At 43.2% G+C, this 24797-nt stretch overlaps 3 protein-coding genes across 3 annotated transcripts; 1 reads left to right on the top strand and 2 right to left on the bottom strand.

Annotated features, from left to right (window-relative positions):
- Positions 1-735: 735 nt before the first annotated feature.
- On the bottom strand, positions 736-4449 carry THUMPD1 (THUMP domain 1 NAT10 acetyltransferase adaptor). The gene is made up of 4 exons (XM_075718689.1): positions 4234-4449; positions 3664-3844; positions 3048-3296; positions 736-2454 (listed from the first exon to the last, which is right to left on the bottom strand). Exons 1-4 carry the CDS (start codon positions 4447-4449, stop codon positions 2123-2125), a joined length of 978 nt encoding a protein of 325 aa, XP_075574804.1. The 3' UTR covers positions 736-2122.
- A 4524-nt stretch (positions 4450-8973) lies between these two features.
- On the top strand, positions 8974-18314 carry LOC104024586 (acyl-coenzyme A synthetase ACSM3, mitochondrial). The gene is made up of 13 exons (XM_009489184.1): positions 8974-9186; positions 10619-10829; positions 11562-11769; positions 12007-12150; positions 13014-13170; positions 14114-14193; positions 14554-14677; positions 15205-15285; positions 15963-16064; positions 17133-17260; positions 17380-17479; positions 17952-18071; positions 18228-18314. The coding sequence occupies exons 1-13, from the start codon at positions 8974-8976 to the stop codon at positions 18312-18314; spliced, it is 1755 nt and encodes a 584-aa protein (XP_009487459.1).
- A 785-nt stretch (positions 18315-19099) lies between these two features.
- On the bottom strand, positions 19100-24350 carry ERI2 (ERI1 exoribonuclease family member 2). Its single transcript, XM_075719191.1, has 8 exons — positions 24328-24350; positions 23952-24091; positions 23523-23650; positions 23216-23372; positions 22589-22689; positions 21396-21477; positions 20654-20742; positions 19100-20443 (listed from the first exon to the last, which is right to left on the bottom strand). Exons 1-8 carry the CDS (start codon positions 24348-24350, stop codon positions 19100-19102), a joined length of 2064 nt encoding a protein of 687 aa, XP_075575306.1.
- Between the last annotated feature and the right edge of the window lie 447 nt (positions 24351-24797).

The following is a 24797-nucleotide window of genomic DNA, read 5'->3' as shown; positions in this document are numbered from 1 at the left end:
TGCAAATATATCTTCTGGCCACCTAATGCTTTTCAGAATTATGGCACAAGTAGAAGTGAGTGATTACCAGGTGAAGGAGCAGTGTATTCATTCTTTAAGACCAGATATTTAAACTCACAACAGGCTTATTAATGAAGAAATCATGATAGTATGTAATGAAGTTCCCAGAAATGGCCATAGATCTTGCATGCATCCAAATTAACCACCCTGCTTGTATGAATCTTGAAAGCCTCTAGACTAAGGAATTAGTGCATTAACAATGAATGTTCAGGAAGTGCAAATTAAGAAAAATCAGAAGAATGTGGACATCTTTAAGACTGCAGCATAGGCAGCATCTAAATGTCAGACATAGGCTTGACAAATGAATGGTAGCTATCCAGCAGTTTCTTCTGAAGACCTGTAGGTCCTGTAGACACACAGATGAGTCAGAGAGAGAAGGGGGGGGGGGAAACCCAAAACAAAACAAAAAAAAAACCCCAAACGCACAAACTATCTGTGAGTCTATCTCTGTCCTTAGTAATATAAGTAGGCTGTCTTTAATCGTGATCACTAACATCAGCCACCAATAAACATTCACGCCACCAATAAACATTCACGCCACCAATAAACATTCACTGTTGGCCTTTTTGTCTGCTCTCAAATGGTTCGTTCCTATGTGTGACCTAGACATTGCTGGTTTTAATCCACACACAAAAAGCTTTAAAATTTAAAGAAAACACCGATGGAGGTAAGAAAGCCAAGTTTTAATAAATGGGTGGTAAGGGAGACAGGACTAGGGAATAAAGTCGTCTTAATTTTCCAACTTCTGAAACAATTTTGAGAGAAGAGGAAAATATAAATTAAACACTGTTGAGAGACTTGAACACATCCTTTTCACTAAACCAAGACAAGTAACAGTGGTGTTCTTCAAGATGAGTCTTTTCCCATTAGCAACCCACAGCCTTTTATGCTAGAAATTAAATACTAAAGCTAGACAGTTGTACAGGAAGCATACTCAAAAACCCTACTGGAAAGCAGGTTATAGCTGCACTGGTTTTGGTTGTTTTTTAAAAGTCACTGGAATATCAAAAAAGCTGCTGTGACAAATGGACAACAGAAAGACTCACTAACATTACTTTCCATCTGAAACAAAATTCATACTGTAAAGCTAAAACTGTACCAAAAATTAAACTTAATTCCCCTTATCCAGTATGGTAATGGAGAGCTTCCTTCATAAGAAGTTTCCAAGCAGTATTTAAATTCAAATTTTGAGATCGAAGAAAAAAAAAAAAAACCCCAAAAAACAAAAAAAGACTTTATAAAACCCCCCAAGGATTTGGAAAGAGCAGCAAAAGGCTATTTTCAGGAAATTACTCAAAAGCATTCTGTTCAGTGACTATAGCATTTCCTATAAACCAGTAACTGCTGTATACACAGCTAATGTAAACACACAGGTAGTTTTTGCTAAACCATCTGCAATGCCTGCACTGTACTTCTACTGTTCTAGAACAGTCAAAACTATTACTCTAAATCGTCTCACAGTATTCAAGTATTTTGATCATAGCAGTTCTTCCCATTCACCTTCAAGACTTAGCATATCCTTGTAGAGCAATGCATGTGTATATATATATAACCCTCCATCACACAGGAAATTATCAGGATTTTATCATTTTTTTGCATCCAAGTTCTGCAGCCACACAAGTTGTCAGATCGCTTCCTTAAAAACCCTCTGCAAGCAATTGTCTTTTTCAGATCTCTCACTTCTGTCAATACTTCCTGATAGAGCTGATTCTGCACTGCCTTTTGATTTCTGTAGCTATCAGATATAACAAAGGAGAGTCAGTATGTGTCAGGATGGCCACATTTACATATGCATGCACTCACACTGTGCTTTTTGTGCTAGGTAAAGGCAATGCAGAACAAAGTAGAAGAATGACAGCAAGCTTCACCAGAAAGGTGACGCACTCTTACATCTGCTGTAATGTCAGCTCCACCTGCAACGAGCATTAAAATTCTTACACGTGGATTTTAAAAACAAGATTTCAAAGCAAAACCCACTCTCCTCTTCAAAATGCCCTTTCAGAACTCTAGGGCAATTTTTTTTAATAGGTTTTATGTTTATCTTTGCCTTCTACCACATTTTCTACACTGTCACTGCATCATTCCCCTTGGGTTCAGCTTCTATTTCACCTTGATTCTTGTTCTCTTGTTTTACTTCTTTTGAGCTCTTCTCCTCCTCCTTCTCGGTTTCCGGTTTTACTACCTTCGAGTTCTGGTCTTCTGTCAGACTTGATGGGTTTTGTTGTGTGTTGTCTTTGTTGCTCTTCACCACCTCCTGTAGATTGTATTTTCTGAACAGAACATAGTCTCTCACCACACTCAAACAACAGACGTTTTTTATTATTTCCACCACAATTGTATATTGTGGGTTATTAAGATCGACTTTGTTTTCTGGATTGAGGCTGCCCACAATTCCTGTAAAACAAGATGTAATTTAAAAGATGCTGGAAAAACTGTTTCAGAGCATAAGCATGCCCTATTAAAAGGATAAAAGTTCAGAGAGAGAAGGCAACATCCCCCTTAGTTGTAACCAATTACTTGTTTTTATAATTGCTTAAAACAGCAGAACACAGCAGGACTCTTAGAATATACCACCAGTAGGACTGAGGCAACTGAAAAACTATCCCACCAAGAAACAAAATCCTCAAGTAAGGTGGAGCTATTTTCTGAGTCATACATTCAATGGAAATAGTAACACATTATTTCAGTATAGCATCCAGAGAGAAAGCCTGATAGCAGTCATTTCAAAGCACATATAACTGACACTCCAAATTATATTCAATGCTGTACTCTCTTCTGCTTGTTGTCTCTGAAGACATCAACACCAAGGAATATTGATGTCAAGCTTTTTTAAGTCTTAGAGAAGCTTTTGTAATTCAACATACAGATTTTAAGCAACAAATATGTATGCCCATTAAGATCACTTTTAATAATCTGACCTATGTTATGCATGCAGGTCTGGGCTGCTTATATACTTGCTCTTAGTTCTGTGTGAAATCCATACATACCTGCCAATTCCTTAATTACTTCTTCTCTACTCATATGACTGTTATTACGAGCTTTGTAAACAATCTGAAAAGTACCCTTATTAGGGGCTTTAAACCAAGGCTCAAAAAACGTTTCCGTGTATTTTTTCATATCCTCCATAAAAGCCTTGCAAGTTCCAGAAATGGGCAGCATGCGCAGAATGACTCTTGTCTTCTTCTTTTTAGTGGCATGCATATCCTTTAATATATGGTGCACCAGGTTCTCAGGTTCTACAAGAAAAACAGCCAGGTATGAGAAACAAATTGAAGGCATTTTCTTCCTTCTTCCCCCCTCTATATAATAAGCTGCGGAAATGCACGCTTCGCTGCACTGCTGTCAACCTCAAATCCTTTTCTGTTTAGAGTTGGTTTACTATACCAAAACTGGTTATCACAGATTATTTTGTCAAAGCAGATTCCTCTACCTTTAGCGACTCCGGTAATGACAAAATTCAGTAGCAATGCCAAAGGGAAGGGGAAACCCTGTATTTGTTTGGTATACACGAGTTTCTTGGAAGTCACATTCTGTGGCCTGTTACTAACACTGTTCAGAGCACTTTATCCCCACAGCATTACACAGCATCGTTCGACATCCCACCTATGCCCCGGGTTCTGATGAAGACCACGTTGTTGGCGCCGCTCTCCACCGACTGGAACCGCCGCAGCTTCTGCTCTGTCGAGGCGCGGATCTGGCCGACCTCCTTCTTCAGGGCAGCCTCAACATCGTCCTCATCCTCCTCCCTCTCGCTTCCAGACAGCCGGTCCTCGTGATCTGAAAACTTCAGACAAGGCACGTCTCTCGTTTGGTCAGCACCGAGCGACAGCACCCACAACGCAAACAGCGGCAGCAAGTCAGCACCTCGCCCAGGGGCCTGGAGGTGACCGCCAAGGGCCTTTTCTCCAGCCAACCCGCGGGGCTGCGCCGGGGTTTGGTTACAGAAACCGTGATTTTCGTGTGTGCGGTGACCGCAGGCAGGTTTTTTTACAAACAGAAAGGGAGAGGAGGCCTCACGGCGCTGCCCTCCCCGCCCCGCCGGCGTCAGCGCTGCCGGGGAGCGGGAGGCAGGAGCTGAGGGGGGCGGCCGGGCCCGCGCAGGGCCGCGCTCCCCGGCCTCAAGGCCGCCTCCCACCCAGCACCGAGCGACCGGCCGGGCCCGCCCGCACGCACCTGCTCGGGCCCGTAGAGCAGGTCCCCGTACTCGCCGAGGAGGCTGTAGGCCTCCCCCACGCACTTGCGCTCGTTCATGTTGCAGGTGATGAGGATGCCGCGCATGCCGGCCTCCAGCTGCCGCCCGCCGCCGCGGGGCCGCTTGGCCCGCCCCGCCGCCGCCGCGAAGTGCCCCTTGGGCCGCCGCTTCCGCGCCGCCGGCTCCGCCGCGGCCATCGACCGCCACCCGCTGCCGCCGCCGCCGCCGCGCGCCGCGATGGCGTCAGCGCCGCGCCCGGCCCTAGCGCCCGCCCGGCCGTTGCAGCGCCGCCCCGCGGCCCCTCACGGCCCTGCCGGCGAGCGCCGAGGGGGCCGGAGCGCTGCCGCGCTGCGCCGGACAGGGCCGCGGCCGGCTCCCGGGCTCCGAGCCCAGCCGGTGCTGTGCCTTTGGAGGTTAAAAAGAAAAAAAAAAACCCAAACGAAAACGCGCCCTTGACACTTAACAGTGCACCTCAGGCTTGACACGTGCCGGGGGGAGGCTGAACGTTTCCCCAGGCACAGTACGCTGGACTCGGCCCGCTCAGCTGCGGTCAAACTCGGTCACTCGTGGCCCTTGGTGCTTTCTCTTCCCCCAAACTCCAGCTCCAGGATTAAAGTCTGGGTTTGTGTTAATGATTCCAGAATTGAGAGGAACCATGGGCCGGGGCGAGGAGAGGACGGGCGCTCGCCGAAGCGCGGAGGAGCCCGCAGAGCTCGGCCCGGCTCCGCGCTGGGGCGTCGAGCACCGGGCCGTGCACCCCAGCAGGGAGGGAGCCGGGCTTCGGCCGCTTCCCCAGCTTCCTAGCTAACTCCCGAAGGTGTCACGGTTTAGAGGGACCAGCTGAAACACAAACTCTTTGTACAGGGAAACGTAGGCCTGAGATACCAGAGAATATGCGTTGGAAGAAAAAACGTGGCCCGTAGCGTAGTTTCTGAAGGAAGGCGTCTCTGTGCTCCCCTGTCCGTAAGAACCTCCTCTCCCTGCAGCAACTCTTGAGCTGCTTGGACAATCAAGGGGAGAAAAAATTAAGTTCCTCAACAGTTTGTGAAAACGGGTAGAGGAGACACCTAAGGAAGCCTCACTAGGGGCAGGACTATCATATTATTTACATCCAGAGATTCCAGTCGAGCTAAAGTAGGAAAAAAGGAAACTTCATGAATTGATGGAAGTATTTACCAGTTACAACCACAACAGGAGGTGGCGTTTGCATCTTATCTGAAGCTTTGTTCCTGCAAAGCCTTTGAGGCTCATATAATTCTACAGCAATTGTTAGACATCGGTGGCATTATGGGCCACACATAAATTAAAAGTCCCTAAATCTTTGCAGGGCTGGGGTTGTGTGAAAGACTCAAAGTTCTGGTGAATTATAGTGATAGTCTCTGGAGCTGGGCATGTCAAGACATGTTTGAAACACGAGGAAGAATTTCTTCAGGCAGCTGTGAGTGGTGCAGAGGAAACACAATTAACCCCTCAGAACATAACTAGGATGCTTCTGTGGTGAAAACTGCTGGAGGACTTGGAAATACCCATTGGTACTCTGGAAATTAGTTATATGCCCTACCAAAAGAATACGTTACAGGTTAGGTCACTGTGGAATTTACAGTCTTCTTCCTAAACTGGAAACCTTCTTGCCTACATATTCCTGGCATATTCACTGACTCTTACCACAAGCCATTGCTGTCATTTTCTCTTAATATTCGTGCCTCCTCTGGGGTGATGTGGTCTTCTGGGTAGGGAATCCATTAAAGCTCTGCCTTTCCTCTGGGAGGATTTTGTTGCATGCGTTTCAAAGAGCTGTTTAAAATGTCACTACTGCAGACTGACTGTAGGTTTTGGGCCACTCAATACAAGAAGGACATTGAGGTGCTGGAGTATGTCCAGAGAAGGGCAACGAAGCTGGTGAAGGGTCTGGAGCACAGGCCTTATGAGGAGCGGCTGAGGGAACTGGGGTTGTTTAGCCTGGAGAAGAGGAGGCTGAGGGGAGGCCTTCTCGCTCTCTACAACTACCTGAAAGGAGGTTGTAGTGAGGTGGGGGTTGGGCTCTTCTCCCAAGTAGCTAGCGATAGGACAAGAGGAAATGGGCTCAAGCTGCACCAGGGGAGGTTTAGATTGGATATTAGAAAAAATTCTTCGCGGAAAGAGTAGTCAAGCATTGGAACAGGCTGCCCAGAGAGGTGGTGGAGTCCCCATCCCTGGAGGTGTTCAAAAAATGGGTAGACGTGGCACTTCGGGACATGGTTTAGTGGGCATAGTGGTGTTGGGTTGATGGTTGGACTGATGATCTTAGAGGCCCTTTCCAATCTTAATGATTCCTAGTTTTTACTTTCATTATAAATGATCCAGCCATCAAGCCAGGAGGCGTGGGGTTGCTACTCTACCCTTAATTGGTTTAGTGGTGGACTTGGTAATGTTAGGTTAACGGTTGGACTGGATGATCTTAAAGGCCTTTTCCAACCTAAACGGTTCTATGATTCTATGATTTTAGGTCTCCCTTTACCGCTAAGCAGAGAGCAGCTTTGTTGTTTGGGGGAATCTGCTTTGAATCAGTTTCTTTATGCTGCAGTGAACATTTCAGGGAGTTTGTTAACATCTCCTTTGAGTGTTTACAAACAGACGTGGGCAGAACCCCAGGAGGGAGTTCTTGGAAAAGTACAGGACCTACGCGCCAGGAAAGACTGCAGCATCACCCTCACTGATCAGCACCCAGAGGACTGTTCTGCTCCAAAGATGTAGATGGGTGCTAGCAATCTCTCTGCTGACCTTAGAGCCACAGTTTGAGGATGGAGATACAGCAGGAGATACTTAGGGCTCTGGCAGCCAAACTCATGAATCTGGGTGCCCCAATTTAAGCTACAGCTGTCACTAGCTCCGTAGCGAGTGACATCCTCACAGGAGAGGCTGAAGGTAGAGGCACGCACCAATGCCACAGCCTTGCGCACAGTGATGCTGGGCTGTGGCCTGGGTGGCAGAGAGGATGGCACGCGTTCCCTCCTGCCTCTCCCATGGGAACGGAGCAGAGGAGGCAGCAATGCTGGAGCACCACGTAACTATGTGCTCTCTGAAAATGAGGCAGAGCCCTTACAAAACCTCACAAGTCACCAGGTATTAACAAAGCTGGTCCAGGCGCCAGCTGCAGCATCCCAGGAATCGATACTCACTGCTGTCATGGCTGAACTGCTGTGGTTACCTGAGGAGACCCAAGCTACCCGCTGAGCGGTGTCATCAAAAAGCCAGTTGCAAGCCTGTTGCTCCTGTGTTGCCCCAGCCAGAGCGTAACAGACATGATTTGGCTGTAGCAAGGTCTTATGACTGTGTTCCTCCATGGGCTGGTGGGTGGGAAGAGGGAAGAAAAAGGAAACAGGATGGGTTTGGGACTCACGCTTTCTACCTCCACTCTGAGCTGTGGAGCTGTTAGCTCTTCTCACTGTGCTGGACTTGGCTGCCCCTTGTGTGAGTCCAAAGTACGTGTAAGGAACACAGGAGTCAGTCACAGGACACAGTAGTGGTGCAAGAGCCGGCACGCGGCCAGGAGTCTGAAATCTGTGTAAGGAGTCAAAGCTGTGACTCACGCAGGCACTGGGAGGGCCACACTTCAGTGCAAGGTGGAGAGGCAGTAAGCTGGGATTGACAGCCTTTTGACAAGGTAACTGACCCACCACCCACCCCTGCAAGCTGCTGGCCAGTTCATTTTCTGGCACTGGAGCAGTGCTGACTTGCCTCTTGTCTGTCCACATTCCCTCTTCTGTCACTCTCTGTCTTTCATTTGGCTGGGTTTCTCTCCTGTGTTTGTCATACGCAGACTGAATGTTACAGATCCAAAAAATGTCTCTTTGCTTTACTAAATCACTAAAATCACATGATTTTACAGCTGGACGGTTATTAATTCCATAAGGAGCTAGCAGTGTTTATATTATTTTGTAAATAACAGACAGTTGACAATGCATGAAAATAATGACTTCAGAGTTTTCAGACCTCCTGCTAAGTTGACTATTTTTGAGAAGTAAGGCTGCATTTTGGATCCTTTTTCAGGGAGTCTTTTAATGTTTCCCTGTCTCATAAAGTGAAGCTTTTTGCTGACCACACATCAAAATAATGTTTAAAACATCAATACTTAGAATCTTCTCAGGGCTTTCCTATATTCATTTCATTCCTGGAAACAAATATATCCCCAATGCTGATAAACTAGGAAAACTGGAAATATCTTTGTACCAAGCGACGCTGTGGTCAGCCAGTAATTAACGCATGATTGCTGGATTATCTCTGCAACATCTTGGTCCACGCTGTTACTTCTGTATCATCAGTCAGTACCAGACATTTCATTTACAGAAGTCAGAGTTGAAGTGCTTGGGTAACGTTCAATGCCTCTCTGCTGTATAAGGCAACTGAAATGTGATCTCCAAGATTAGCGGGGCTTGTAGGAAGGAAAGGAACGTGAGTTATAGGAAAGCTACTACACTGACAAGGCTGAGTGCTGCTGGTTGAATGCAGGGTGAGGATCTTAGCTGCATGATGGTCACTGGAGAGCAGGGGCCAGGCAATGGCCGAACTGGAACTGTCCCCAGCAGTTACTCCAATAACAGTGGGGATTGTTGTTCCAGTGTATTCCATGGTCTAGTACTAAAAGGTGTTCTGAAACCACATGGCTAATACCAGGTTTGTATCTGTATCACTAGCATTTCTTGGAGAGATAACCAGTAAGGAATAACCTTGACGAGACTATTATGGCTCTTGCTGCTGTGCATTTTTTACTGAAGATCCCAAGTGCTATGTTCCTGCGGGCTCCCCTGAGAAGATCTCTCCAACTTGGCAGCCGGTGCTACCCAGTTTACGCCTCTTTGAGTTACGAGGCCATAAAACAACAGTACAGACCAGAGGTGCCAGAGTACTTCAACTTTGCAAGAGATGTGCTGGACAGATGGACTGGTGTGGAAAAGGTAACAGTTACTTGGCTTCTCTGATGCTGAAGTATTTAATGCTGGTCATTAATGCTGAGTATATGACAAATCCCATCATCAAGACACTGGGGTTATGTTCTGATTATAATCTGGTGATCATCTCATGCAGTTTGAACCTGTAGATCCTTAGGCCACACGCTGTCCTGTCCATGAATCCCAATAGTTCTTTCCTTTAATTAGTAACTCCAGTGAGATTGTGAGTAAATAGGTGCCTCGTAAACAAGACTGTGAACTGAACCACTCTAACCTTGCATCAATTCCCCCATCAGCCATGACGTGCACCCTGCCTGGATGTGCCAGGGAAATCGCTTGACCTCTGTGTGTTTCATTGCCTGCCCGTAAAATGAATAATAAATACAGTGTAATGTCAAACCTCACCCATCTACCCCAAATGTCAAATCTTTTGCATCAAGGACTTGGAATCTACAAAACTGAACAACTTTGAACCCCAAACCAGACATAAGCTCTATGCAAGGAAAGGGAATATAGAAAAAACCCATGAAGTATAGCTCTATCACCTTTCTTATTACATAGCTCTGGTCTCTATGGATGTGGAACTGGTTTTGCAGGCTCAGGCCATTCATGATGAGGGGCTAAACGCCGTTATCCCAGCCTGGCAGCAAGAACAGAGCAGAGGTATCACCTGTCTGACACAATTGTTCCTTTTGCAGGAAAACCAGGTTTTTGGCAGGCTGTGAACAGAGCAAGGAACAGCCTCTCTGCAGAAGAGGTTTTGCCCTCTGAAGTGCACAGATAAAATCTGCTCCCCTGAAAATGAACCTTAGTGTTGTTGTACCTTGAAATAGATAATGCTCTTGCTGCCCCAGTGAATTTTTTCCCCGGGAGGTGACTTACTACACTGCTACTGCTAAATGCATTGGCCCGCTTTTAAAGCACATCTTGTGTATACATTTCAAATCATTTCACACATCAGTTAGGTGAGACGTTGATTAAAGGTCACACTGTGTGGGCCTATGCTTTTGAAACTTTGATTTAATTTTCAGAAGTACCAGACAGGCCCAATTCCAGATGAAGTTGAAAATGAGCTCTGAGGGCTCAGGAGACTCTGGGGCACAACCCAGAGGTCCCCACGTTCATCAGCTGCTTTGTTGGCGTGACCTGAACCAAAAAGATTCTCCTTTCTCTGTGCTGATTACTGTACAACCTCTTCAGAGTGTAAGATGAAGAACTCAGGAAAGGAATACAAATTGAATTTCCTAAATGACATTTATAGGCTGTTCTTTCTAAGGGAGAGTTCTCTGCCTCATTTGGAATGAGTGGCAAATTTCTGTTGCATCCCCAGGTTTTTCCAGCACCGAGTACGTGAGGAATGCTTTTCTTCCTCAAACTTATGGTAAAGGCAATGTCTTTCTAAAATGAAGCATTTGTACTGTACTCTGTTGCTCTATAGGAGGGAAAAAAGTCTAAAAACCCTGCATTATGGTGGGTAGATGGTGCCGGAGAAGAGGTGAGGTGGAGCTTTGAGGAGCTGGGAGAGCTGTCCAGAAAAGTGGCAAATGTACTCTCTGATGCCTGCGGTCTGCAACAGGGAGACAGAGTTATTCTGATTCTGCCCCGGATCCCAGAGTGGTGGCTGGTGAATGTGGCTTGCATGAGAACAGGTTAGTAAAAGGATAGAAATGGTATATAGGTACAGAAATTGTGACTTAAACCAATCCTTGCTATTTAATGCACTCAGAGCTACCAGCATGCTAATGAGGATGAACGAGTGTCATGCTGGTCAAAAACACTCTTCATGCCAAGTTTTTTCTTTGTGGTGCTTTTAGGACTTGCGCATGCTCTAGCTGTTCAGGAAGCCCTGTGAGTCCATGTGCCTCTTGTCATTCTTCCCTTTCCAGCACTTGTGACATATCACAAATGCACTCTCTTGCTAACTTGCAGTGAAATTAGCCCACACTTAATGAAGTGTTTCACATGGTCCCCTGTGGGATCTGTTAGATACTCAGCTTCCCAGTATTTACAACCCAGAATGTCTTGGTGCCTCACAAGCACTAGCAGCATACCTCATGAGGCAATGGCTGTGTTTACCAGTAAAGAAGTTAAGTCCAGAGAGATGGCATGTTCCAGGGGCAGTGTTTTCAGAACAAGAGAAGTTATTTTGTTGATTTCTTTTGCTGTCCCACGATCAATATAGGATTTGCTAACTTGTGCTAATCCTCACATAGCATTTAATCCATCAAAGAAATCAGTATATTTACAAATGCGGGGCCAAGTCCTGCTTTTGGTACAGCTCTGTCCCACTCAAAAGAACAAAGTAAGCTGAAGTCTGCTTGTCGGCACAGATATTATTCTTAAATGTTGACACTTTTTCCATTCTCCTTTCTTCCCTTTAGGAACTGTCCTGATTCCTGGCACACAGCAGTTGACAGCGAAAGACATTCTTCATCGACTTCAGAAATCCCAGGCAAAGTGTATCATCACTGATGATTCTGTGGCACCAGCTGTAGACTCAGTTGGGGCTGAATGCCAGTCTCTGAAATGCAAGTTGCTTGTGTCAGAGGGCCACAGAGAAGGATGGCTGAACTTTAAAGATCTCATGAAGTGAGTAAATACCACTGTGAAAGCACCGCAGCAAGAATGAAAGAAAAGCACAACGGTTTGTTTTGAATAGGAAATTTTGGCACACACAATGTATTTTCACCCTTTTAGGACTGTACAGTGGAAAAATACCAATGTTTATGATGTTTCTGATTGCTGCAGTTATTTTGGTTAAGTATTTTCAAAAATGTGTAAGTCACACTTTCAAATCACTTTATTAATAATTTTGCTTGTTTTAAGAAATGCTCCTTCTGATCACCACTGTGTGACCACAAAGTGTCAGGATCCAATGGCTATCTATTTTACCAGTGGAACTACAGGATCTCCAAAAATGACTGAACATTCCCACAGCAGCTATGGTATTGGCCTCACAGTAAGTGGAAGGTACAGATACCACTTTAAATCAGACATATTTCTGTAGCTGGTCACATAGCAGAAGGAAGAGAAACAAGATTTTTACCAGAACCTTTTGTTTTGTTTCAATAGTTCAAAAACCAGCAGTTGTTTTACATCCCAAAAAGTGTTGCGTTTGGGTTTTTTTTTTTCCATAAACAGGCCAGTTTGAGTCCAGCTGCCTTAGTTCATAGAGAATGTAGCAGTCATACAGTCACTAACTTCTTTTTAACATCTTCTTTAACTTTTGGTAAATTCTTCATTGTGTATAGTTAATAGATTGCCCATGAACTGAACATCAGCACAAGTTTACGAAGGCTGTACCATAAAAGGGAAAAAAAACATGGGTCTGTTAGGCTTCTGAATTCATGTGTGTCTGGATTAGACACAGCTCCTACAGGAATGAAATTCTGATAGTTCAGAACCTTTACATTTATAAAGCAATGTTGTTTATAAAATTGAGATGGCAGTGCACTTCACTGTAAGAGGCAAAGAATAACAAATCAGAAAATACCAAACTAGAAGTAAACCAAAAAAATTCCTTGTCCCTAAAAATGAGTTCAACAAAACCCCAGCAATCTCATACATATTCATACAACACCGTGTTCTGAGGTGGTGTTTGCTTGTCTGTCAGTATAATTTTTGCCTTAGAAAAATGCAGCATCGGTCTATCCTGATGACATCCTCAGTATGCTGTGACTTAGTCCTGCTCAGAAATTCAGCCTTTTCTAATTGCCAGTTTCCCAAGATGATCAGTGATGGATTTGCTTCACTGGCACATCTCTTGTTGATATTTTAATATTTGCCCTTTTCCTGCCAAATGGAGACTGTGGACCGTTTCCTTGTGTTACTAGGTACTGGCTGGACTTGACGTCCTCAGATATATTTTGGAATACATCAGACACGGGCTGGGCAAAGTCAGCTTGGAGCAGCATTTTTTCACCATGGATTCAAGGGGCATGTGTATTTGTGCATAAGATGCCACACTTCAACCCACGCATTGTCCTTGAGGTAAGTGAGGAGAGCCCAGCAACACACAGCCCTATTCTCTCTGGCTGGTCTTGCCCAGGTTTTCATTTCTCCTGGTGTTGCACAGGGGCAGCACAGTTATAACTTTCACCAGGCAGTAACCAACTGATTAGTTAAGTAGTGAGTGCTGCAAATATGTACCCCAAAACAAGAGTATATTTGACATCCAAAGAGTTTCATCATATACTCTGCTCTGGATTTGACTGCACAAACCTGCAAACATCCATTATTAGGCCTAAAAGTGAAGTACGCAAGAAATTGTTCTGGGATTTGTGGAGCACTTTGGTGTTGTTATTAAAATAAGTGACAATAACAGATGAATGAGAATTTCAGTTGCCTGCACCATGTAATTCAAAGTTAAGGAGTGAAGAGGCAGCAAGGTTGAATTTCTTTAACAAAAGGCACGGCCATTATATTCTCTTACATCCTCCACACACAACTCTTCTTCATTTGAAAAAGACTACCATGTTTCATTTTACATGGAATGACTTTATCATTATAGCTGTATTAATTAGATGGCTGGAAATTGCTAGTTAATATTAGGATATGTTGAAGAACACTCTCAGTTGTACACCTACAGAGCATCTTAAAAAGTAGCCTTATGGTTTCACTTGTTTTCTACTTAAACTGCAATTATGAAGAAATTCTGCAAGAGAAACTGTAAAGTTTTCAAGAGCAAAAAACTTTGGTGTGTTGAACTAATTGTAAAATGATGCAGATTCTGCTTTGAAGAAGAAACTAGTTAAATGTAACTGCTGTGTGTTGGCAAGTACAGAGCTAACTGCTTTTATGGCAGTTGATGTTTTGTTCATGTGTTTCATAAGCTGGATGCAGAGATAGTTACATTATCTCTTACAATGAAGATGAGACCTCACAGGTGTCAGTATTTTGGCAAATTTTACTTTTTTTATTCTAAATTCTCTAGAGCCTGTCAAGATTTCCCATAACTGTCTTCTGTTCTCCTCCAACTGCCTATCGAATGTTTGTGCAACATAAACTGTCCAGGTAAGCAAAAGCAGAGTATCCTTGTTGGTGTATTTGATCAAAACAGTAGACCAAATGCTCATCTCACCTTGATTTTATTCCAAATTTACAATGGCATAACAGTAACTCAGATCATGTATTTCTCAATGTTTTGAATCTTAAGTATTAGGAACAAAGTCAGAATAAAGATTTAGGGGTAGCTTAACCTTTTTTTTTTCCGATTTGTTTTTGTTTAACACTGTACAGTTCAAATGGAATGAATAGGACTCAGTAAAAATGTTGTGCTTATGTACAAAGAACCCCACAATACAGGAATACAGTAGTGAATGGGGCATAGCAGATAGATGACTGCCGATTACTTGTTTTCTCTTGCCCCCTAAGCTATACATTCAAAAGCCTGCGGCACTGCGTGAGTGCTGGGGAGCCAATAAACCCTGATGTGATAGAGGAATGGAAAGCGCAGACTGGGCTGGATATTCATGAAGGCTATGGACAGACAGAAACAGTATGTTCTGCTTTACAAATGTAAAAATGTATGCTTTACAGATACAGCAAGAAATTCTATTCAGGTTTCCAAGAAAAAATGATTCAAATGATTATACACAGTTATGACTTTTAGGGGAAAAGTCAATTGCAATAAGCAACACTGGAAAAATGTAGGTTTTGTAAGTCATAAAACCATCATAGCAGCTTCACCGAAAATCCAAGGACTGTTTTTAATTCCTCTGGGCTTCAGATTGGGAACTAACACAAAAGGGGTATATTCCTCATTTCTGCATTCGAAATTGTGCTTTAGAATCTATCTTTAGAGCACGCACTCATATTATTCGGAGCTGCGGGCATGATTCTGAGGGCATAGTTTATTTCTAGAAGTTTAATCATTGGATATATGATTAAAATGAAGGCAATTAGTATTTCTTACAGAAATACACAATATTAGCCAAGTATTTTAAACCTAAGCTAAAGATTGAATATACAAGCCACAGTTTAATTAAAAAAAAACCCAACCAACCCCAACAACACTTGTTACAGGTGCTGATCTGTGGAAATTTTAAGGGAATGAAAATCAAACCTGGCTCTATGGGAAAGCCATCTCCAGGGTATGATGTCAAGGTATCGTACCTCTGATGACTCAGTCTCTCTCTCTTCCATAATCACTTTCCATTAAAGAGGTTTGAAACCTCTGACACGGAGTTGTACCATCATTCAGCAGTGAATGAAAGAGTGAAGAAATGCATGTTACTGCCCTAAACTGAGTGTGCAAAATAAACAATTGGACTTCCCTGTTGCACCATCGTCACCAACATAGATGACAACCCACTGCTAACTGACAGCTATCAAACATTAAGGCAATGATAGAAATTAAATTGCTGAGTTAAGGAAGAGTGGGAGTGAATGTTGTTTCCTGGTGATAACAAAACTGCTGAAGCAGATTCTAGCACCAGATCAATTTGCAATATGGGTTAAGATTTTTAGTATCTTCCGTTCAGTTCTTAAGTTTTCCCACCCCATTACTCATGATCCTTCCTGGGGTCTTACTAACTTCATTATGTGTTTGCGTAGTGCTTGGCATTCCTCAGATAAAAGACACAGTGCAGAGTACAGTGGATTAGTAATAATCTTAACACGTCAGTTTTCAGAGTAAGACCCTCTACTGCTCCAAATCATTTCCCAATAAAAAAAATACTTTATGTATTTTAAATGTGCACCAAGATTCTATAATCTTAACATAATGCTTTTTAATTTGTCTCCCAGATAATAAAACTGTTTGGGTTTTTTTTTTTTTTTAGATTATAGATGAAAACAGTAATATTCTGCCTCCTGGAAAAGAAGGAGATATTGCCATCAGAGTAAAACCTACGAGATCGCCTTTTCTTTTTACTTGTTATGCTGTAAGAATATCCTGTTAAATCTCTGTCACAAGGAATCTGATGCCCCATTTCATTTACATATACTCTGCTTACCGGTCTGAAAAACCTGTAGGGAGGAAAGAGGGATTTCCATTTTTTTTCCTGCAGATGCTTGGTCTACTTATGCAAACAATTACATGTTCGATGAGATTGTCCTGCCTAGCAAGTTAAAATCCACTTTCTTTTGATTGTTATTTCCTTAATAAAAAGGGAAGTGTTTGACAGACCCCCTAATCCCAAAATACTCTTTGGCCTAAGGGCTAAAGCCCCCATCTGAGAAGCACCACACTGTTCAAATCCCTTCCCTCCAGATTTAAGCTCCACGGAGTCTTTCATGCACAGCAACATTTTTTAGTTTTTTTTTCCACGTTGGTTAGAATTTTCAGCCCAACAACCAGTAGAACAAATGCATAGTGCTTTCAGTTCTGACACCAGGAAACCTTATTAAATTTTATGGATAGTAGCAGCCTATAATCAGGTCTTCTGAGCAGTACTGAGCATGTGGGAAAGGAACACCATGCATACTGCCTAGAAAAATTATTGCTGAAGTCAGTTGCATTGGCTGTAGAAAGAGCGCTTATTAAATTGCACTGTACTGAGCCAAAACTTTTCTGGGGGTGAAAAAAAAAAAATCTCAGTATAGGAGATGCTAGAAACACAAAGGAAAAAATATAATTAAAGGATAATCACCTAAAAGCAAATTCTCAGTTCCATAAGCGCACATATTTTTGCAACCTTCAGTGGTTCCAAAAGCTGTGGAGGATAATATATCATGATTAAAATTTTAAGTCAGTTGCAAGTAGTAAAACTACTGCAATTTACAAATTTTGTATCTAGTTTTGTAGCTTAGTAATGGTGAATTAATAATCCTTTATTATTAATGACCCACTTGAATCTGATGCACATGACCACAGTATGGACCAGTCTGAAAAGCTGAAATTTTTGAATATTTGACTGTACCATAACTTAGATGCTAAATATGTTGTTAGAATGCAATTTCATGTATTTTTAAGGCAGTTTTCATGTAAAATGCAATTTAATATCTCCTAGGATGATCCACAGAAGACAGAGGCAACAATACGTGGGGATTTTTATGTCACTGGAGATAGGGGGATTATGGATGAGGATGGATACTTCTGGTTTGTTGGAAGAGCTGATGATGTCATTAATTCTGCTGGGTAATTTAAGACTGATTAACAATAAATCAGTAAACTTGAATAACACAGATGATTCAGTTGTGAAATTATGTGTATGTTTTATCAAATACAACTAAAAGCCCTTTCCTCCATTTTAAAAGGTACCGTATTGGACCATTTGAAGTAGAAAGTGCCCTGGTAGAGCATCCTGCAGTGGTGGAATCAGCAGTTGTCAGCAGTCCAGACCCCATCAGAGGAGAGGTAAACAAGTTCAACAAGCTTATATCTTTAAACAGCTTTGTGCTATCAGAGCTAATAAAGCCCAACTTCCAAGGAATTTGTCTATCCAGGGATTTTTTGGGTTTTTTTCTTTTTTAAATTAAAACTGAATAAATTCAAGTCAGCATTTCTACTCTATCAGACACTGGAGAATCCACACAGGAAAAAAAACTGACCAAGGCACTTGCCCCAAATCCAATATAACAAAAGCACCATTGGAAGCTTTTCCTGTCATTCAAATACTTACAGTTTTTCATCTTTATTAAATGTATTATATTTGCCTGCACAGTCCAAACCAATAGGAGCACCCACAGACTTTAGCAAAGCTTTCCGGACCTGCCCTATACATTACTCTGCAGTTTGTCAGCAGATGTTTGGTTAAAGTTTCACGTCTTACTGTTGTGTAATAACTATTTCATAGGCATTTAAACCATTGCTGCCATAACTTCTTTAGGTAGTGAAAGCCTTTGTTGTTTTAACATCTGACTATGCTTCGCATGACCCAGAAAAAATGATGAAAGAGCTACAAGACCATGTTAAGAAAGTTACTGCTCCATACAAGTATCCAAGGAAGGTGAGCCCTCAAATACCCAAATAATTTTCACTACCGTAAGACAGCGGATGTTAACTGTTATGTGGCTTATAAGCCTATCCCACTGAGGTTAAGAAAAAGTAAAAATGTAGGTAAACTGTCTTATTTTGTATTGCAATTTCCTCCCTTTTCCAATAGATGGAGTTTGTTCAACAGTTGCCAAAAACTATTAGTGGGAAGATCAGAAGAAATGAACTGCGCCAGAAGGAGTGGAGAAAAGATTAGAAGAACGTGTTGCTTTTTTATAGGATTTTTTTACAAAGAAAGACATTGTAGATTTACACAGTAACGTAGAGTAAAAGACATTCTACTGTAGCCTTCTTAGTTAAGGTTTGAATAAATTCTTACCTGATTCCCAGCATTTGGCTGTCCCAGGTGCTACGCTAATAGTTAATTGTACAAAAGCAGGCAGACTGACACAAATGAAATGGGAAACTCATGTAGTCAAGAGTGCAATAGGTGATGTGTGTTAAATAAAGTATTTAATGAAGCATTACCAGCATTTTATCTTTATTTTTATTTAAAGTATAAAAAAAAAATTAAGAGTTTAAGAGAACACTTGCTTCAAGAATCACTTTTGAGAAGTGCGACACTAAATGAACTTTTAAAAGTTAGTTATCATTACAAGTATATGTAGAAAAAAAGTGTAACTAAAATCTGTATAATTAAAATGTTCTTTAAGGACTGGAAAAGGAAAGAATTTAAAATACATGATAAAAGCAGAAATTTAAGATTTGTAGCAACAACTGCTCATACTTTAATTTCAGCACTTAATAGTTTTATCTGTTCTCTCACACTTCATTAATGAGATACTTTACAATATATTGATATTTTTGTATGCTTGAGCAATTCCCATTTTGATCTATGTTAACCAAGCAGTGTCATTTTTGTCCCATTCTCAGAACATGTATCTGACATCATTGGACTGTCCTGAATATATTAAGCATCATCAACTTACTGAGTTTAAGATTCAGACAAAAAAAAAAAAAAAAAAAAAAAAAAATCACTTTTCAAGTTCTCATAGAGGGTCTAAGACACAAATATTTTTTGTTGGAAGAATTTCCTAAATTACTGGCATAAGTTCCAGGAGAGGTCAAAGCATCTGCATTCGGGGTGAGACTATTAGATTTCTCTTTCAGAAGCACATATTCCCACTTGAAGTATCCACAACCTTTCTTATTACCTTCATGTTTGCCAACAGGACAACAAAAAAATGCTTTGCCGTGATTTGGACCAGCATTTGACACATACAGTTTTTTAGCTCTTCGACCGCAGTTACACAGAGGGGGAGTTGGTTTTCCATTTTTCACAGCTCTTACAGACTGATTCAAATTGACTGTGGAGTTCAGAATGGCAGGAGACACTTTGGACAAATTGGAACTTCTTAAAGGTAAGGAATGATCAAAAGATGCAGTTTTCTCTTTATATATAGCAAAAGACTTTTTTTTTGCTGGTGGGAACATTTTTGGACTAGTTGGCTTTCTTTTAGGAACCTCTGAAGGAGCAGAATAATTTCCAGTTAATGCCGATTGTGCAGAAATAGCATCTACCTTTGCAGATGGTAACTTAAAGGCTGAAAAATTTGAAGTCTGCCTTTGTACTATTCCTACGTTATAGATAGTAGTATCAGGACTTTTGTAAATGATAGATTTCAGAGGTTCCACAGGTATTACAGTTTTCTCCAAACTTTGATTATCCGAACTCATCGCCACTGATTGTTTTGAAATTGTTTTCTCTTCAAACACTGTTAAAATATCTGTACTTGAGTCATCTTTGAATTGAGTGCAGTCTGAATTTTGTTCATATTGAGATTCTGGTATTAAAGCAACATCCTCCCAGTCAGTCAACAGAGATAAGCAATCAGAACTAGTACTGATATCCTCACTGGAGATATTAACTGAGGGGATAGTAGTGGAGACAAGCACTAGTCCTGATCCATGTACTGGGGGGCTGTATCCGGTTGTACTCAGAGGTTGCCCATTGCTCAATCCTTGCCGAATGTGTGTTGATACACTACTGTGAGATTGCTGTGCCTGCTCAAGAGGAGCAGGAAATCTGTCAGTAGATGCTGCTAAAGAGCTTTGGACTTGAGCATGTAACTCAGTCCTTGAGCTGCTGCTAGGTGCAATGTGGACATCTGCAGAGGAATCGCTGCAAGTGGTCTGTTGTTCTTCAGTTTGTACATTAGAATTTATCTTAATTCCAGCAATACCATTGTGGTTTTTCTCAGCCAGAGAGTTTGTTTCAAAAGTTCCATCTCTAGATGTTTCAGGTCTGCTATTACTTCCCAGTGGAGTCTTGTCAGTGAAGTTTATACTCAGTGTTCTGGAAATTAAATTATTCTTCGGATGTGCCTAGGGAGTCCGTAAACAAAAGGAGATTTTGGAAAGTGAATACCCAGAAGTTTTAGGAATCAATGCACAAAATTAATAAGCATATCAGCCTAGGGATGTTCTGTTCAATTCATAGTCAAGATGCTGGGTTTATTATTTGAATAGCTTACCTTTCATCTGTATTCCAGGCTACAAGGCAAGTAGAAGGGAAGATATGAAGTAGTTACTAACCTTATCCAAAGATTTAGTAACCTTCAGCACACATCCATCACAAATCAGCCTCCAAGCAAGACGGGCAGTATTCCGAGAATCGTCCAACCCTTTAAAAGTATGGTTATATTAATGTCGTATTTTTAAACTACTACTGGGGATAGTTCTTTTTGGAGGAAAAATGTCATCTAGGTATGTCTTACATAAATGACAGGGATTCACAGAACTCTGACACATAGTTATCTAGTTCAAAAAAGGGCAGAAGTAAAAAATTCCCTGTGCTGAAACATCTGAAGGATGAATCCATAGAGCTGAATATATATCCACAAATTTTAAAATCCTTGCTCTGTTTTATTAATCATGTAAAAAAATTTCATATTGTGCTGGTATTCTCTTATACTAATATGCTGTCCAGAGCTATCAGGTAAAATCAATTTTCCTTATCCTTCCTCCGCCTCTTTTGCACCCTAGCAGTTCAGAGATTGATCTGGTTGAACACGCACTCAATAGCACTAGGAGAGATTTCAGATATAAAGCCTGAGGTTAGAAATGACAAACTCTGATCTTTGAAGCATCTAACCTTTCTTGTTTTGACATTTTTGTAGAACAGAACATTGCAAAACCTGGAAATAATAGTTACTATTTAGAGTACTGACTAGCTGTTACTAGCTGCTTTAGTTTAGCTAACTAAAGCTAAATAGTTGCTATTTAGCTTTATAAAAATATATCTATATTAAAATGAGGATCATCATATCATGCTTACCAGAATGTTCCCGTCCTGCAAAAGCTATCCCCAAATCCTGCAAAGCACCATTTAGCCCTTTAGGCTTCCTATTATAGAAGGCCTAAAGAAAAAAAAATGCAGGTGCTTAACATAAAGCATTTCAAATATGCTTCATGGTGAAGCGAAAACCATTTCAGAAATATCACCTTATGAATAATAAATCTCACAGGGCAATTGTGCAAGTCAGGTATCTTCATTTTACAGTTGGGATAAATAAGCATAAGACAGTAAGTGACTTACCCTGTAACAAATTGGAATGGAAAGAACCATGAATCCCTTCTCTCAGTCTTAAACTAATCAATTCTGTCCGAGCTCTGGAGTCATTCATTTGCACTTTATGGCTTTGATGAAGGTCTTAACAGAGCAGCATTGAAGAATACAACTATAAATAATATCTTGAGATGTCTAAACTGTTGCAAAGGCATGGGCATGAATATATTTGGCGTAGGTATAAATAATTTTTAAATGAGAAAAAGTGAGTATTGCTACTCACTCCCAGTATCTCATTTGATCACAAGAAAGGGGGGAATATTCACGCTGTTTATCTTTAGAGACCTAATTCTGCTACCTGGGTTAAGAGCCAAGTGTCAGGAAAGGTAGACTCCTGGATCACCCTTTGCAAGTTTCCTTGACTACACAGGCAAAGGTACACGTAGGTGCTGTTAGCCCCCAAGTTAGAACTCTATTGCAGCGTAGACTGTGTAATAAAAAATATATTAATTTTTTCAGTATTATTCATGCTGCTCAGAATATACTTTCTGGTCCAAGTACAGTTCACATGCTAGACCTTTAAGTACTCTAAACAGATGGTGACGGCCGTTTTCTACGCAGCAATGTAAGACAGCAGTAAGAGCACACAAAACCAGGGAAGTTAGGAAGAAAGCAGAGCAAAAGATGTCAGGAAAGGAAAGGCAGCTCAAAAAATTCTCCTAGGATTATCATTCATTTATCAACAATAACACCAGGTTGTTTTCCTAGCATTAAGACTTCTATTAAAATTCACACAGTTCTAGGGCATGCAATTTGTTATTGAGCGATAACAACATGGAAAGAAAACAAATAGTTTACTCTAGTCACTGAAACATACAGTATTGGTTTGTAACCTCAGACACAGTTAGCCTTTGAGATGATAATATGGGTATAAAAGTTTCACAGTCTATCGATCTTCTCACCCTGTATGTTGCTTTGAGATCAATCCAGGAATTTAAAATGTCAGGTTTTTGCAGCTGCTTCCTTTTACACTCATACTGCAAACACACACCGAGGTCCCAGTCTGCACAGGAAAAAAACCACAAATAATCTATCACTAAAGAACTGGCCTAAAATCTACATAAACAGGGCTTAAGATCTACATAAAAGGGGTATACCATTGACATACTAGTAGCATCCTGTACTGCTGGGCAAGGAAGCATAGGCTAACAGGCTTCCTTAGCACAGGCTAACAAAGTCTTTGTACTCGAAAAGCACTAGGGTTGCTGTGATGGGACATCAGGGTAAGTGAATGCCTACTGTTAGCAAAGAATTACTTCATCAGGAGTAAAGATCTCAAAGACCTCATTAAATCATGTAGACACATTAAGAGTGGTGACGCAGTTCACTAAACATAAAGCAGAAAACGTAACACATCAGGATTCAACAGATTTCATCTTTTCAGTCTTATCCCAATAGTGCACATCTTTAATACCTAATAACAGGATTTTGGCTCCCTAGAAGTGAAGACGCAATCTCACGAGCGCCACCAAACGTTCATTTGTTATGTGTATTATTCCATAGAAAAAGCCAATTAAAATGTTATTTACCTGTCCAAGTAACAAAGGTACATGGTTTTGCCTCTGAAGTAGAATGGCTTGGAATATCTGAACTGAATATAATTTTCTTCTCCTTTTGTATCTTTTGAATCCATTTCAAAAACTGTGATAAACAAATCTTTAGAGGGACCCCTTCATCAACTTGATTCTTTGTGAAACAGAACAAGAGGTATGTATGTGTTAGTACGCACCGAAATTCATTTGAGATTTGTTTCTCTTTAGCTCTGTAAAGGCACATTTTAAAAAATAGTAAATAGCAATTTTAACGGTGTAAAACCATGCTGAATTGCAATTATACCTGTGTTATGCCAGTTAGTTCTGTACAAAACTCAGAGAGAATAGGGTGCTCCTGGGGCTGGACGTATGTGTGGAATTCAGATTCAATCTCTCCCGTTGAAGTGTTTAACAGGACTGCTGGAAATTCAACTGCGACAGAAACAAAACGAGAAAAACCAACCAAAAAAAAACCACAAAGCACAAAGCTCGTAAGGTTAAAGCTGTTCACAGGAACGATGCCATTTGCTTTAAGCGGGGGCTGACACGCCAGGAATTGGAGGGGACATCACGTAACGAAGACGCGACATTCACAGCGGCCTCCCCAAAACGCCAGACCGCCCCCCGGCCGCCCCCTCCTCCCCGCAGCCGGGCTGCTGCCTTTCGGCGTCCGGCCGCCGCCCCGCCGGGCCCGGGGCCGTGCCGCCCCCCCCCGCCCCCGGGCCGCACTCACTGATCTCGGCGCCGCCCCGCCGCGCGTCCCGCCAGCACGTGGCCTCGAAGTCGACGACGATCAGGTACCGGAACCGCTGCCCCGCCGCCGCCCGCGCGCTGCTCCGCGCCCGCGCGCTGCTCCGCGCCAGCCCCAGCCGCCTGCGGAGCGCAGCGGCGCCCGCACCGCCTCAGCACCCCCGTGCTCTGGGGGCCTGCCCTCAGCCCGCCCCTCCGCGCCCGCGGCGGGCCGCCGCCCCCCCCCCCCCCGCTCAGCGCCCCGGCCCCCACCCTCAGGGCCTCGCCCGCCACCACCCCCCCACCTCCCCCCAGCCCCTTCAGGGGCCTCAGTGGGAGGGATCCCCCGCCCCCGCGGCGCCTGGCCCCGCCGCTCGCACCTGGCCAGGCGCTTGGTGGCCATCTCCGCCCTCAGCCCCGGGCGGGTGGGCAGCGACCGCCCCGGAGCGGCCTCGGCGCCGCGGCGGCCATTTCAAACCTCCCGCCGGCGCCGGTGGCCCCGCCCCCCATCCGCGCTGTCGGCGGATCGGCTGCTCTGGCCTTGCCCGCAGGCAGGCGCGGGTAGCTGCGTGCTGAGGCGGCGTGCTCCCTCGCGGCCGGAGAGCCCGGCGTGGCTGAGGTGGGACCCGCGGCCGAGGTCCCTCCTCGGGGACCGGGGGAGGAGGGAGCGGGCGGGGATGGGCCCCGCGGCGTCAGGGCTGCGGGCCATCGCCCGCTCCCGATGCTGCGCGGGGAGCCCCGGCGGTGGGCAGGCGCCGGGGCCTGGCCCGGGGCTGGCCGGCAGCCCGCGCTGTCGCCACGCGGTGGGGGGCCGTGGCGGCATCGCCCCGCGCCGCCCTGACCCCGCGGT

The sequence above is a fragment of the Pelecanus crispus genome, chromosome 11, assembly GCF_030463565.1.
Source record: "Pelecanus crispus isolate bPelCri1 chromosome 11, bPelCri1.pri, whole genome shotgun sequence".
NCBI lineage: Eukaryota > Metazoa > Chordata > Aves > Pelecaniformes > Pelecanidae > Pelecanus > Pelecanus crispus.
The sequence above is the reverse complement of the archived record's forward strand: the minus strand, read 5'-3'. Positions and strand labels throughout refer to the sequence as shown.